The sequence below is a fragment of the Triplophysa dalaica genome, chromosome 19 (assembly GCF_015846415.1).
Source record: "Triplophysa dalaica isolate WHDGS20190420 chromosome 19, ASM1584641v1, whole genome shotgun sequence".
Classification (NCBI taxonomy): Eukaryota; Metazoa; Chordata; class Actinopteri; order Cypriniformes; family Nemacheilidae; genus Triplophysa; species Triplophysa dalaica.
The window spans coordinates 10,454,935-10,470,057 of record NC_079560.1 but is presented as its reverse complement, the minus strand read 5'-3'; the positions used below and the strand labels follow the sequence as shown (position 1 = coordinate 10,470,057).

The 15,123-nt window shown below is 37.1% G+C and overlaps 2 protein-coding genes across 3 annotated transcripts; both read right to left on the bottom strand.

The window, feature by feature from the left end:
- Positions 1 to 4,505: 4,505 nt before the first annotated feature.
- On the bottom strand, positions 4,506 to 8,319 carry stx5al (syntaxin 5A, like). The gene is made up of 11 exons (XM_056731033.1): positions 8,253 to 8,319; positions 7,405 to 7,657; positions 7,099 to 7,169; positions 6,901 to 6,956; positions 6,745 to 6,815; positions 6,538 to 6,654; positions 6,388 to 6,444; positions 6,215 to 6,293; positions 6,028 to 6,125; positions 5,798 to 5,919; positions 4,506 to 5,696 (listed from the first exon to the last, which is right to left on the bottom strand). The coding sequence occupies exons 2-11, from the start codon at positions 7,612 to 7,614 to the stop codon at positions 5,537 to 5,539; spliced, it is 1,041 nt and encodes a 346-aa protein (XP_056587011.1). The 5' UTR covers positions 7,615 to 7,657; positions 8,253 to 8,319; the 3' UTR covers positions 4,506 to 5,536.
- A 994-nt stretch (positions 8,320 to 9,313) lies between these two features.
- Positions 9,314 to 14,197, bottom strand: adssl (adenylosuccinate synthase, like). 2 transcript variants are annotated; one of them, XM_056732020.1, is made up of 13 exons: positions 13,953 to 14,197; positions 13,475 to 13,577; positions 13,039 to 13,107; positions 12,813 to 12,863; positions 12,619 to 12,685; positions 12,422 to 12,529; positions 12,229 to 12,310; positions 12,000 to 12,126; positions 11,748 to 11,902; positions 11,540 to 11,664; positions 11,156 to 11,253; positions 10,869 to 11,018; positions 9,314 to 10,756 (listed from the first exon to the last, which is right to left on the bottom strand). In XM_056732020.1, the coding sequence occupies exons 1-13, from the start codon at positions 14,175 to 14,177 to the stop codon at positions 10,704 to 10,706; spliced, it is 1,413 nt and encodes a 470-aa protein (XP_056587998.1). In that variant the 5' UTR covers positions 14,178 to 14,197; the 3' UTR covers positions 9,314 to 10,703. The 2 variants fall into 2 exon arrangements, with proteins under 2 accessions (XP_056587998.1, XP_056587999.1); XM_056732021.1 differs by lacking the exon at positions 13,475 to 13,577 and having other exon boundaries at positions 13,953 to 14,085.
- Positions 14,198 to 15,123: the final 926 nt, after the last annotated feature.

Sequence of the window (15,123 nt, the reverse complement as noted above, 5' to 3'; positions counted from 1 at the left end):
TCATTAAAGAAAAATCGATTTTTACTAAAAAATTTCTGTGTTACTTAAGACTGGTTTTGTGATCCACGGTCACATATTAATAACATTGTTAATAGTACTAATCTCTTTTTTGGAAATTGGGCTCTTACAATGAATAACTATTTGAAAAAAATATTTCTTACTTCATTTACACTGTAAGCATAAATTGACACCACATATTGTTTCTGTTTTAAAACAGCAGGAGTGAGGCATTTTGGTTAGATGACCAGAGACAAAACCGGTTATACATAGAGACAAAACCAGTTATACATAGAGACAAAACCACTACAGTGGTGTAACACTAACATACAACCACATAGACGAGTGCATTACATAACCAGACAAGGAGCCTATCAGCAACACTGTATTATTTATGATAATGTATCACAGGGCCACTAAAGTGGCTTCTGCAAAGAAAAAGCAACCGCTTGTGTTCTTTGTTTTCCCTACTCAGTCCTGGGCATGCAGGACACTTGGCAACAAAAAGCTTGTGTTACAGGGTTAGGTCAAATGCCAGAGACCACATTAAGTAAGGAGAGATAAAACCCCCTGTGGCAACTTAAGTAGGCTACTGTAATGATCAAAGGTGTAACATGAGTGAACATTCCAAGTACATTTAACATAATGTAATTAGCTGCTCACATGCTTGTGGGTAAAAGATGTGTTCAAGTCATGTGTTCACCTGCGGTTTTTGAAACACCCACTACAACTGACCACCTTTGACCATCTTTAATTCAATATGCTGTAGCTGTCCATTGTCAAAAAAAAATGAAATATTCATAAGTAAAATAAAATACATACAACCAGAGTTACACTTATATCATACTAAATGTGTACGACTTTCCTATGTGGAACACAAAAGAAGATGTGTCAGCGGTTTTGTGTCCATTCAATGGAAGTCAATGAGTGCCGGTGTTGTTTGGTAACCAACAAAATATATTCTTTTGTGTTCTGTAGAAGATAGTCCTACAAGTTTGGGATGACATGAGGGTGAATGAATAATGAATTTTCATGTTGGGATGAACTGTCACGTTTTGTTTTTTGACCTCGATTCAACATGCCATCATAAATTTAAAATATAGTGAATATATTTTTCGTCTGGATTGAGTAACTATCAATTCAAAGGGTTAAGCAGAGTAGCCCTCTATTTGTCAGCATGCAATTAAATGATGTAGATCTGCACTGTTTACACTGGGATAGATGCCATCAATACTAAAGATGAAGAACGTTCGGCTTTTATTCATATTACCAGGACCAGGATTCTGATGCCAATAAACATGCTGCAGCAAAGATCCTTTCTCTGAGTAAAGAATGTCTATCGCCAGGCACATAAATACTGCAGGTGACAGAAAAATCGGTAAACAAGTAAACAAGGTCCATAGTCAATTAAAAATAATTTAATGTTCGATGTAATATGAATCAACTATATTTGTACCTTTACCCTTAACCGACATAACTGTACACAGCAAATGCCCAGTTGACTACATCTAGACATTTGATTCCTTTGCCCTCTCTAAATAGTCTTTTATACCCACTTTGATCCCTCTGTGTAATTTGCGAGAAAGGCTTTGGATCACCTTCTCGGATTCTTGGCTGGACACCACAAGCAATGAAAAACTTTTATGACTCAAAGGAAAGCCGAGGTAAATCAGAACCTGAACAGATGCATATGGAAGATTTATGGCGACACTGGGGATAAATATAAAAAGTGACCAGCAAGTAAGGGAGGGGTGACATCTGACAGATGGAGACATGAAAAAGATGGAAAGTTAGGAATACATAAATATACGTAAATTATTAGGGAGTGTCACTTTTTAAAACCTTTTTATTTATAAACATTTTTTTCAATACTTCATTATGTACAACACAATTTTACTTTAATTATTAGAAATACTAAAAACTGTATACGGAAAATACAAAATTAACAAAAACAAAAAACTTGAAATAAAGGGAGCCAAGCAGACCTTACATATTATAAATCGAAAGCCATTAAAGGAATTAAGCATTCATTTGTCACTTATGTCTTGTGCAGACCTGAAGAAGCATTTTAGTCAAGATTACGTTAAAAACAATCCTAACAGCAATAATACAAATGCAAGAAAATAACAGAATTAACACGTCACATTGCGCAAACTGCTCCTATTATGATCCACATTTAGTCATGAGCACTTTAAATGAAGTGGTCAATTTCCTGTAAATGTTTTTAAGATGATATTAAGGATCATTTATATCATAATATTAAGAGAGATTGGTTTTCTTCACAAACTACCAGATCAGTCACATATTCAATCTCAATACAGTTTGATCACCTAGAGATTTGTCAATAAAAAATGGATACTCACTTATTTTCCGCAGGTGGATGTTTCCTCTCCCTTAATAATGTATTTTGATATCTTTTTCACAGAGAAACAGTTTATGAAAATACGGCAGAGAGGTACTGGCAAGTGTAAAGCGATGTGATGCCTGACATGGCATGAAGATGGGACAGGAAAGGAATCCCTGCTCTAAAACTCCAAAATTGATTAATCTCTAATTGTCAGGTATTTTACCAGGAACTCAATTTGCCGAGCTGGGAATGGGTGTGAAAAGTGAGAGGAGGGTGTTGGATGTTGAATATGTCATCCGTCCAATTTACCAAAAATGTCTATATGAAATATTAAGTTTGTCTTGATTTTTGTGTCTTATAAACCACAGGATAAATATTAATGTAGAACAAAATGCCATAATGTTTCTTTTTTTAGAAATTATCAATAATTAAGAAATCCTCTTTTTCTCATTTATTAAACCCTTCAGAAACATGCATTCCTTGACATAAAACAGACAGATATGACAAGAATCTGAGAAAGAGCTGACTCTGCTCATCCCTCTTTCCTGTATGTTAAGTAAACCGAGAAACACATGCAGAGTGGCAACTCTCTGCTGAACACCAGTACTTAAGAACTCTTATATTACACATTAATCTAATCCTAGCAATTTCCCCAGGCTTTTAACAAGAGTGGGGAGACAGGAGGCCAAAGAACAGAAGTGAGAGGTTCACTGGTATTATAGGATCGTAAGGACGAGGAGATTAAATCGATTTTGAAAGCGAAGTTTCCACAAATGTTAGTATTATGTCATTCTGTAAAACTTAAGTTTCCTTCATAAGAGCAAAATGGGATGAATGTTTTAGTCATGTCTGAAATATGAGCTGTAAAATAGCAAAGCATTTGTCTTTCTGTATTTTACAAATCAATTTATACAGCAATATATCAGAAGCAAAAAGCAAAAAAAGCATTATGTAACGCCATGCTTCTTGGTCTTCACAAGAAGTGTTTATGAAAGGGATACTCCCCCCCCAAAATATTTTTCTGGGACATATCTTTGACTTATTTGTTGGAAGTCACAAGAGAATCCAAAGAAGCGAAACTGTGTGACATAAAATTATTTTACGACACAAAATTACATTTTTATCATTGTGGTATTATGTGGTCATCGAAGAGTTTGATAAAATTGTGGTGCACTTCAGAAACCCTCACAACGTTTCACAACTTTCATCAACAAGTAAAGTTGGTTTGTTGGTGACGCGCGCCAGGAGTGGGCGACAGAGAGCCGCACGTGCGTAATACAGTAGCTTGGTGGTCCCTCTTGGACCTCCTTACAGGTGTGTTACTTTGTATCTTCTTCACCATGTAGCCTACACCTCATTCCTAGGACTCAGGTAAAGTGTCAAAAAACACTTTACTGTGCAATAGTATAGAATTTAACCTACTACCAAAATTATTAAATTAAGTTTCAGGTGGGTCTTTTTTGGGCTTAAATATTCGTAACGTAAAATGGTGAGGTTCGTCACGCGGAACACAATTTATCCTGGTTTGTGATGATGATAGATTATTATATAAATATTTTAAATAACTTTAATTATAAAATGTAAATCGTGGTGAAGTGACAAGTTGTAGTTTTACAGACTACTTGCAACATAAGAAAAACTGGACATGAAATGTGAATTATTTCATTAGCTCATTTGTACAGAATGCAGACCTTCCGATGAAAAACGTTTAGGCTACTTTCGATTTTTAGGTTAGAAACGACGTTCAAATGTCACAAACAGGCAATTTGGTTTAATCATTTGTGAATATAATGTCATATATGTTATTAAAAGACATATTTATATTTAATTTGTTAAAAATGATTTGCTGCATCCGGGTCACAGTATGTTATTAGAAGTTGTTATCTGGTAATAACAAACCTGCAAATGTCGGGACTGGCCTATCAGAATCAAGCATTTCAACGAGCCTTGTAATAAGTGTAAAGAACAAAGCTGAACTTGTATTTTCCCATCTTTTAGTTCCCACATTATTGCATGTGAGGTCTAACTAATTTAACAATTATAACAAATGGCATACTTAGCTAATGCAAAAACTAATTAAATTATAGATGTTACACAGGTCCTCAATATATTTTGACTTGCATTTTGTTTACATAAATGAAGTGAACGAAATCAGAATACAGACATTTAAACAAATTATATTTCTCTATTTCTATTAATAATTTCTTTACAGTATACAATTGACTTATTGGTTGGGACATTTCCCCAGCACAAGTATGTCACGTTAAAAATAAATGGACATGTTCTTTAAAAAATATCATTTTATGCTGAGCTGTTGAAAACAGTATTTCCAGAGAGCCATGTTAGTGTCACTCATTAAAATGTATGAATATTCCATTTTTCAGCCCTGTCAAACAAAAAGGATTTCCAATTATTTTGTAATAAATCACAGACGGACATAAAATCTTCTTAAATCTTCAACATAAAATCTTGGGCTTATTTTCCTTCTTGGTGGTTTATCCCTCACCATCTGAACCATCCATGAATATTCAAACTCCAGCATAATCTTCCCTAATCAAATATCAGAGAATAACTGGAAATGCTTTTTAAAGTCTTATGGTTAAAAGTCAAAGATGTGTACAAAAATAATGCTTATCACAAACCTTTATGCACTTTGGCTAAATGATCCATAATCTGCTAAAAGCAGGACCTTTTACCCAAGATACTCAGTTTCAACAGAAGATAGTAGCTTTAAAGAAAGACATTGTTATTGTTATCTTGCAGCACCGAAGGATGATTTGAAGTGTACTCTGCTGAAGGAATGAATCACTATAAAAGCTATGAGCAAGATTTAAGGCAGTAAGTTAAAGATGTGTTACTCTCAGAAAGTTATCTCTGAAAATTGAAATTTGGGAATTTAGTTCCAATAGCTTCTACAGCTAGGAATATATGTTTTGACCTTTAACCTACTGTAAATTGAACAATACTGAAATAAGAAATCTAAGCAGCATATCTTACTCAATTTTATGGGACAGAAAAAAAACTAAAGGAGAGCGCTCAGCAGTCAGTCAACATATGCTAAAAACACTACAGCATGATGCACTACAAAAATAATGAAAGAAGATCAGAGCTACGACAAGAGTTACTCTTCAAATACTGATAATTCCTCAAATCTGCACTTTTCAAGAGATGATCATGGCACACCTGCGGCTGTCAGGCCATGAAAACCACAAAAACAATGAAAAAGATAACGAGGATGAGGAAAATCTTGATGAGGAGCCAGCGATTGTTGGAGACAGACTGAAAATATTTGAGTATCTCTGAATGAGCTAGGTCCACGTTCAGATGAGTGTCCTCTACATTGGCGTCAATTCTGTCGGGGAAGAGAAATGAAAGTTTAAATAATAATGACTATGTCACACAATAAAGACCGACAATGCAAAGAGAATGGTTTTGTAAGGCCGCATGGCTCACCTCTGTACAGTCTCTTCTTGCTCTTTCACCATATGAGCCAGCTGCTGAAATATAGAACCAAGCTCCACAATAGTGGACTCTATATCCTGCATAGTGTCTGCACGGTTCTGTATGTATGAATCCTTAATAGACACATGACACAAATAAACACATGACACAAACTTAGTAAGTACTTAATAAACATTCAAAGGTATTTAACCATTACAAACGACCACTGAAACAATCAATACCCGTTGATTTATTAACTGCATCTGTTGACTGGTGTTGAGGTCCATATCTATAGATATATCGCTCTTCTTTGAATCATCCTGCATGAGCACTGAATTGCCTGGTAAATGGAAGCAAAAGTGAAGAATAACTACATGAATGTGTACATCGACAGTCCACTCCGCTTTAACACAAGTCAAATGTTCTTACTAAAGCTGTTGCCATTGAAAGAGGTGGACGGAGGCGCTTGGGAAAACTGGTCCTGTCTGCTTCTCTGCTGCTTCAGGTTCTAAACAGAAAATGAAAAAAATGAAAATAAGTCTCTCAAACAAAATAACTTGAAATTGCACTTCAAAACAAGATATAATTTAATCAATATTAACCTCTGTTCTGACTTCCAGGACTGACTTGAAGTCACTTGACATCGACGCCAGTTTGGACTATGAACAGAAAAAAAAAACATTTAAAAAGTTTTATTTTAGGCTTAAAGCACCTTGAGATTTTCACTAAACACTAAATACAGATGGTAATACCTGCAACGAGACTACGATGGTGTTGGAATGTTTCTGAAGATGTCTACCATTCTGTCCGCTCCGGGATCGAACAACTTCCTGCAACCCAGCGATCTGCTTATTCAGACTGTTGATGTCCTGAATGCCCCCAAACAGAGTAACATTTTAGTGTGAAACAGACAGAATTAACCATATGCCTGAAAAAGATGATGTAACAATCATCCTGACCTGCTTCACAATGTAAGTGAGTTCATCAATTTCAGTCGCTTTATCATCAAACAGGGACTTCCTTTTGGCAACTGCATTAGAAAATAAAATCAATTACAAATCAAAGACAGACGAGATTGGTCCATTTGAGGGATGATTAGGGAAAAAGAATCTTACGAATTGTGAGCTTCTCCAATTTGGCAAAAGTGTTGCTGAGGTCTCGTCCAATTCGCCTGTTAATGAGATGCAGTCAATATCTGTCTTGAGGCCAAGTCGGTGAAATAAGCAGGCCATTAAAACTTAAGTAAGCCTGAATAAATTATAGGTTAAATGCATGTCTCTGTGCTGATACTATGTATGAAGGATTAATCTTACTTAGCCATGAGAGTGAATTCAGTCCGCTGTCTGACTGCATTGTTGATGGGTTTGATGGGCTGTGCTCCATTCTGGGAAAAATGAACGTGAACAAGTATTTGGACAATTTTTAACCTTTCAAACTATTTCTGTTATACTTTCATAAAGCATTCACAAATTATGTTAATGTTAATCACTGGTCATTCATGTGTACCCATTTATAATTTCCTTTATGTTACAACACACATGCAGCCTAATATCAGTGTGCAGACCGGTACAGTCTTATACTTTCACAAATCTTTACCAGCATGCATCAAGCTTTCGCACCTGTCTTCCCTGTATGGACTTGCACACAGACTGAAACTCGCTGGTACGGTCTCGGCAGGACATGCTGATTGGGTTTGCAGGAGGGGCGATGGGCGCTGGTACAGCCAGGGGGGTTTCCAGCTGTTGGACCAGCTGGGACTGGGTCTGAGACGGCCCAGTGTAAACCCCGTCCTGGCTGTTTTTAGGACCGTGGCGGCGGCGTGTGTTCATCTATGCAACAACTCATCACCTTGCGACAGTACCATACACACCACTGAAAGTAAAGCAGAACAGAAGAGTATCAGTAAAATTATTTTTCTGTACAAATAAATAAGAACTTTCCATTTGTGATGGTCTTGTTCTCTATTTCATTCACCTTTACAAGAGATGCATCCTAAACTGACAAACATGCACTTTCCTGTAAAGCAAAGGATCAGCCAGAACTTCATAAACTGCTTGCATTTAGAGGGACGTGGCTTCAATCATACGAGTTTGTATGACAAGTATGGTTTAATAAGATCATGTTTAAACAGCTGTGATCACAACTAATGCAGATCTATGGGACTTCCTTGGCCCTTCGCTTTATGGCAGTGTTTTAAACCGGAAGTATCCTAACAAATATATGACTACTGTATCATAATGTTATCATCTGCATGTCTCTCCTTGTGCCTTTATTTTAAATAGAAGATATTAAGCGTATGTTAGCTGCTAGGCTAGCTGTGCATCTGACAGTGTGCCTGAATAAGGTATTTTATTGGTAAAACGGCGATATAAATAAGACATTCATCTGAAATAACGAGTAGCGTTAATGTATCAATGAAAGAGAGTGTCAACATTTCTGATCATAATCAGAAGAATACATTTCTCACCGGTTGAATGCGTCTGTTTTTCTGATTGCTGTGAACGGATTGCAGACATCCGGGTCTTCACCTAAATGCTGACGTCATTTGCCACGTATTCTTCAGTGTTAAAGTCTCAAATTTTTATATTAACACAGGGTGGCAATGTATCATGTGTCCATTCAAAATGAATAAAAATATAAGTTAAACTATTAATTACCTTTATAAATTATTTATTACCTAGGCTAACTAAAAAACTGACTCGTATTCTTGGAAAAATGTAAATGTATTATGGTTACTTCACTGCTTTCATATATATATATTATTTTGTATTTAAAAACAATCATACTTTCTCTCACAGTCCTTGATATCAATTTTATTTTAATAGATGTAGGAAATAGATTTCTATTATTCATGAAATCTCAGGATGTATCATACAAGATTAACCTCTTAAGAAAACAAACAGAAATAAATGCAACATTTTAAAAAGTTTAACTTGGCACAAATAATTCTGTAAACTAAGTAAATTATACACACCTGCATTGACAACAAGCCGCAGCTCAATAATTTCATCATCACTCTCCCTTTCTGTGTTGATGACATACCAGATCCATTCGTTGTGTAAAATCTGATGGTCACTGTACATCAGTGATGTCAGTTTATCCAAAGTCCGAGGTTTAAGATGCGAAATGGGCCTTAGAATGTTAGTTTCCTCTTCACATAATTTAGTGTACAGAAATGCAAGATATAGACACTTTGAATGTTACATATTATTAAAAACAAGCTAACGAATGAAAACAGAGTACGTCTAGATATTTGAGTACATAAAACATCCAAAAGCAAATGATTTTGAATACATTTGTGTAGTTGAGTGTTTGATTTACTAGAGGACTAAAATGGATTTTTCATAATCTGTAATAAAAAAAATTGAGTTTGTGTTTAATATTGTTTGTTGAATAATTGTTTAATATGGTGCGGTGCAAATATGGTTAAACTCTGGCTTTTTGGTCTATCAGCCACATGTGGCCCACATAAGCGCCCTTAGTCCTTTACTGAACTCGGCCAAACAAGAATGACAAATAAGATCCACATATGGGCCATGTCATTCTTTATTATAGGGCTCACTGCAGGTGGAATTATGGAACAGATCTGGTTGAGTTGTTGCTACGAGGATGTGTACCGGATTGGACCGCTTTCTTTAATTTGCTGACTGGGAAAGTTTGAAACACTCCTGTTGTTCGGCACACTGTAGACATAATTCATGAATTTTAGAAAGACATTAAATTATCTATAACAGATACAGCCAGTGATTAAAACAGTTTTAAATGGATTTAAACAAGAAAAATTAATACAGACAGCACTGATCTGTTACAATTCATTTTCTCGTTTCACGTTTTGTTGGCTAATAAATGCAAATTAATACCTTCTAATCCGTGAAATATCTGATAGCAGAGTATCCAGCATAACGCACACTTAAAAGTACGCATGATAACATAACTCCTGCATCGTCTAAAAGAATGACCGGTTTAAATTTCACAACTTCCCATGACTGTTACTCATACAACACTGCCATAACGAAGATGTTGCAGAAGTTATCCATGGATTTTCTTACAAAACATTAATCTTTTATACGCCATATAAATATATTCAGGGTGGAGACATAACCGGTTTCTCAAAACTTAAAGTGTATAAAAAATAAAGTGCATCACGTTGCAAATATTCGCACTTTATTGTTGAAAAACAGCAGCAAATATTTGAAGAGGTGGAATGCACTGTACATCTGTGCACGTACAGCTGTCCGTCATAAGATCCAAGCACTGTTCAAGTGTATTATTGCTGATAGAAGTTTAACAACGCCCTTTTTTTATCCCAGAATCACAAAGCTTTGCGTGAAGGTCCCTTTCGGTACTTTAAACTACAGCAAATCAGTCTGGAAGTATTCATAAACATAAAATTAAAAAGACAAAACAAGACCTTGCGCTCACCCCAGACATTAGATTACATAAAAAGCACAGTATACAACACCTTAAAAATCAGTTTGGTTTTATCCACCTATTAGCAATGCATATAGTTATTTTTCAAATGCTCATAATGTGAAAGGTGCCATGTTCCATTTAAAGAGACTTTGTAAAAAGATCAAGTCTGAAGCTCCACAATTCATCACATTACTGACAAAGGTCTAGCTCTGCCATTTATTTGTGATTAATAGGTTTTTCTGAGCAGATGTGGGGGGCACTTTGAAATGAAAATGATAAGTCAAGGAATGCCAATTACTGGGGAGCAGGTCAGGTTTGTTCAAACCCGACTACTAGAAACATTGCTGGTGTACATTCTAAGTGGGACATTCAGTTGATTCGAAACCCATGATTAGTCTTAATTTCAGCACAAATGCATATAAAAAGATTTTGGTCCCCCAACAGTCATGATGTCACACGTCCTGGCAGACCGTCAACTTAAGTTTGGCTTCTCGTGTTTTTGTTATTAGAAGAGCTTTATCATGCTTTCTCTGGACTTGCCAACTCCCACCCATTTCACTGAAAAGATAAACACATTTTCAAGATTATTCGACGATTACAATTCGTAACTGACTAAAGCAGCGTTATAGTAGATTATACAGATGGTTGTATGCATCAGAAAAGCTCTTACCTGGCACCTGTAGGACATTCTCAATAAAGCAAATGTACGCCTGTGCCTGAGAAGGCAGTTCATCAAAACTGCGTACTCCCTCTGTGCTACAACACCAACCGGGCAGCGTTTCATAGGTCACTTGAACCTTAGTCAGGACATCCATGTTTGCTAAAATAACCAATGAATACACACTAAATCAGAAAAGGACTCAATAAATTCAAGAATGAATCCAACGTTTATTATTGGCCAGACTTGTCATTGTGACAAATCTGAAAATGAATGTTTTGAAAGAACATGCAACTAACCAGGAAAACTGGGAAGAGGCTTTTCATCTACAGTGTAGGCGATTCCAACCTTTATTTCTGGCAATGTATCAAGAATGTCCAACTTGGTCAGAGCAATGCTGAGAGAAATTAAAGGAAAAGCGTTCAATTTTACTAGTTTACAAAAATTAACAGACAATGGAATCGACATGTTTCTTTGAATCTGGATGCTTTACATTTATATTTATTTATTTAGCAGACACCTTTATCCAAAAGTTTAAATGAGTACATTTTAGAATAGGTCAATAACCTTTAATTCTGAATTATCCTCGAAGATATTACGAGACAAGCTAACTTTAGCTAATTAAACCTGTATTGACTCAAACACTATATAAAATAAGATTCATCAAATCATCACACACTTACGCTGTAAACCCATTAACCATGTGGGCATAGCGAACCAAAACCAGGTCCAACCACCCACAGCGACGCCGCCTGCCTGTTGTGACACCGAATTCCCTCCCTTTGCTTTGTAGCAGATCACCGATTTCCTAAAAACAACAAATTAGAAATAATAATATGAAAGGCTATCAACAATTTTTCATATATTATACCCTTATGAACAAACACTCACATTATCCTGCTCAGTAGGGAAAGCTCCCACCCCCACTCTGGTGGTATAGGCTTTCACCACTCCATACACACGTCCAACATGAGACGGGGGAACACCGAGCCCCGTGCAAACACCTCCGACAGTGCAGTTTGATGATGTCACGAAGGGGTAGGTCCCTGATAGAAATGAACGATTCAGCATACATCAGTGTAATTCATACCATTAAACACAAGCAGTTTTTAGAAATATGATCAAATACAAGCTTATTTATACCAAAATCAATATCCAGTAAAGCAGCATTGGCTCCTTCCACCAGAATCTTCTTGCTAGGTCCAGTGAGGGCTTTGTGCATGAAATAAACTCCGTCGGTTACTAAAGGCCGTAGTCGTTCGGCGTAAACCTGTTGGTTAAATGAGCAAAACGTTGCACGGATAGATCACAGTCAACAAGTTTCACAAATCACATTGAAAGATGCCACTACTATTACTATGAATGTAGTCACCTTCAGCTGCTCGAGTTCAGCATCAACGTCAATATTAAGATTGGGATACATGGTCTTAAAATGACCAGCAAGCACCCGGAACCTGCGAATGGACATTTACGCACAGTTAACATACAATGGTACGTAACCCCCTTAATCGTATATAGTTTGCAAATGTTTTGTCCTAATTTGGTTGATCCAAGTTCACACTCACTTTTCCTCAAACACTGAAAAGTCAGAGACCAGGTCGCACACCCGGAGTCCATTACGCGCAGCTTTGGAGGAATATGCAGGTCCAATGCCCTTCTTAGTGGTGCCCAAGCTGTAAAACAGAGGATGTCGAACTCAATTTCCTCTGTTTCCAGTAAATTGCCTGGAAACTAGTTATTACACAATCGCAAAAGGACTCACTTTTTTCCTGCCTGCTGCTGTCTAAGCTGTTCTTGAATCCCATCTACAGCCTGATGGAAGTTGAACACTACGAGCAAAGGTCAAAGACATAGATTTGAACTTTTTGGTATTTTGCTTTATACACAACATGTTTATAGTCAATGTCATATGCAATCAAAATTACAGAGGTCTAGGTAGTCAAAACAAAACTATACCAAGATGTGCCCTGTCAGATATCTTCAGCCGATCCTCCCAATTTTGAAGCCCTGAATGAAGAGAAAACTGTTTTAAGGCATGAAAACACAGAATAAAGTTTCAGATATATCATGTATCCACATTCCACATACAGTACCTATAATCTTATTATACCACTGATATATTTCAATGTTTAACTTTGTGAACCCATTTTTGTTTTTCTTACGCCCAAGACACGTCATTTACCATTGCCTTTCTGCAAGTTCTTCTCCGCTTCATCAAAAAGCCCTGGAAGGTGTATCACGACACCATTACCTGCGGGACAGAGCGAGACGCATCAGCAAATACGACAAAAAGGTCAACACAACAAATTACCAGGTGCAAAATAACAAAGGCAAAAGTTAACCAAAAATGTAAATGAGGTAACGGTTTGCAAATGGCAATAAGTTACACATTTTTATAACTTAATTATTCATTTGTATTATTGTTCAGTCTGGCAGTCCAAGTCATTATCCAACTTCCTTGTGGAAAATATTTTTGGACATCATAAAAAAGCCAGACCTGAGGGTGAGTAATTGCAGACAAAGAAGTTCATTTACGGGTGAACTTTTCAGAACCAAAATGAAAACTGGACTAGAGTGGTAGTAACATGTGATTCATAAGTGGGTCAAACCAAACATACCAATAAAAGAAACAGCCTTTTTGTTGAGAATGCCACTAGGCAGCAGGTGGAAGTCATACTCCACTGAGTCCACCACCACTGTGTGTCCCGCGTTATTTCCTCCCTGATAACACACACTTGTTACAACCCAAACACAACACGAGTGTAGCAAAATCTGATGGGTAGCATAAATTGACGCGCAAGTATCGCGAAAAGACAAACAAGCGACACTGCCAGCCGCAAACAAACGTTTAACGCCATCAACCCGCCATCAAGCGACAAAGACACCTCCTGCGTCACGTGAGGCTTGTTATGTTACTTCTGCACCTATTCGCTTCCCCTTTCCTCGCACAGAGGTGGCCCGTTAAAATGCACCGATTCAGAAACGTGTCGAAAGCAAGACTCATGCTAACACATAATCACAACCATAAAAGCATCCATACATTCATAAAAACAAAATTACTTTTGATGAACTGTGCGGAAGATTAACGTTACCCACCTGGCATCTGCATACAATGTCGGCATCCATTGCTAAGAGATCGACCACTTTCCCTTTGCCTTCATCTCCCCATTGAGCTCCCAGCACTACAGTCACTTTATTCTGAGGCTCCCGCGGAATCCGCAGAGAGTCGAGCTCCGCGCTTTCCCTGGACCGCTTAAGCGCGGGTTTGCCGTTCAGGGAGGCTGTTTCCTGGCCATTAGACATTGTGGTAGGCGCAGCCATGCCGATACCGAACTTGCGTGAAGAACAAGTGTGAAGGTAGCTACGCTACTCTAACATGGCTGCCTTACGGACCGGCCTTCAAAATAAAAGTCCCGGGGCCAAACATTATCGAAAAATGGGTTAGATACGCCTCAAAAGAACTCAAAAAGGACACACGTGCTTGAAAATGAATATGGAAATTAAGACAAAGGGCTATTTAAACGAAACTATTTGAATAATGTAGTTTCTCGAGGGCGTAATATGGAGGTTTGAGAGCCTTGTTGTAGCTAACTTCACTCACGCATTTTGGCGGGCTTCCACATGCTGGGGGGGAATGAATCGGAAGTCGTTAAGGATATCGTCACAGCTGTATTTTTATAAATTAACTTTAAATAATTATTTTTACGTTTGTTAATATTTTATATTTAACCAGTTGCCATTTTTATCTACCTCCCAAGTCTTAAAAAGAGATTCAATGAAATTATTTTAATGGTAAGATTTTTTGCCTAGAAAACAAGATGCATAAATTAAAGGCTGTGTCATGAACAACAAGCTCTTTATCCCATTATCAAACAATTACCACAATTATATATTTTTGCTATGTGTCCCTTGCTATCTATTCTTCAGTCTTTTCTTTTAAGGACTGGGTAGGTTGACAAAGCATGACAACTTGGTTGATTCTTTGCTGAGCTGCAGGTGGCGCTATCGAGTTTTTATAATGTAAAGCTTTGAATATAGGTTAACACTGAGGTGGTTATATACTCAGCATGAAAGGGAATGTGGGGTTTGTGGCTTAACACAAACATAATATATTGAGTTTTCCATGACTTTTTCTGATGACTTTGGTTAGTTTTTTTCCGCGGCCTTTCCACACAGCCCATTTCCATCACACTGAACAACTTTGCTTTGAAAACAACTGTTTGAAATCTAAATGTGCAGCCCACAGTGTAATGCATGCACGAAATGT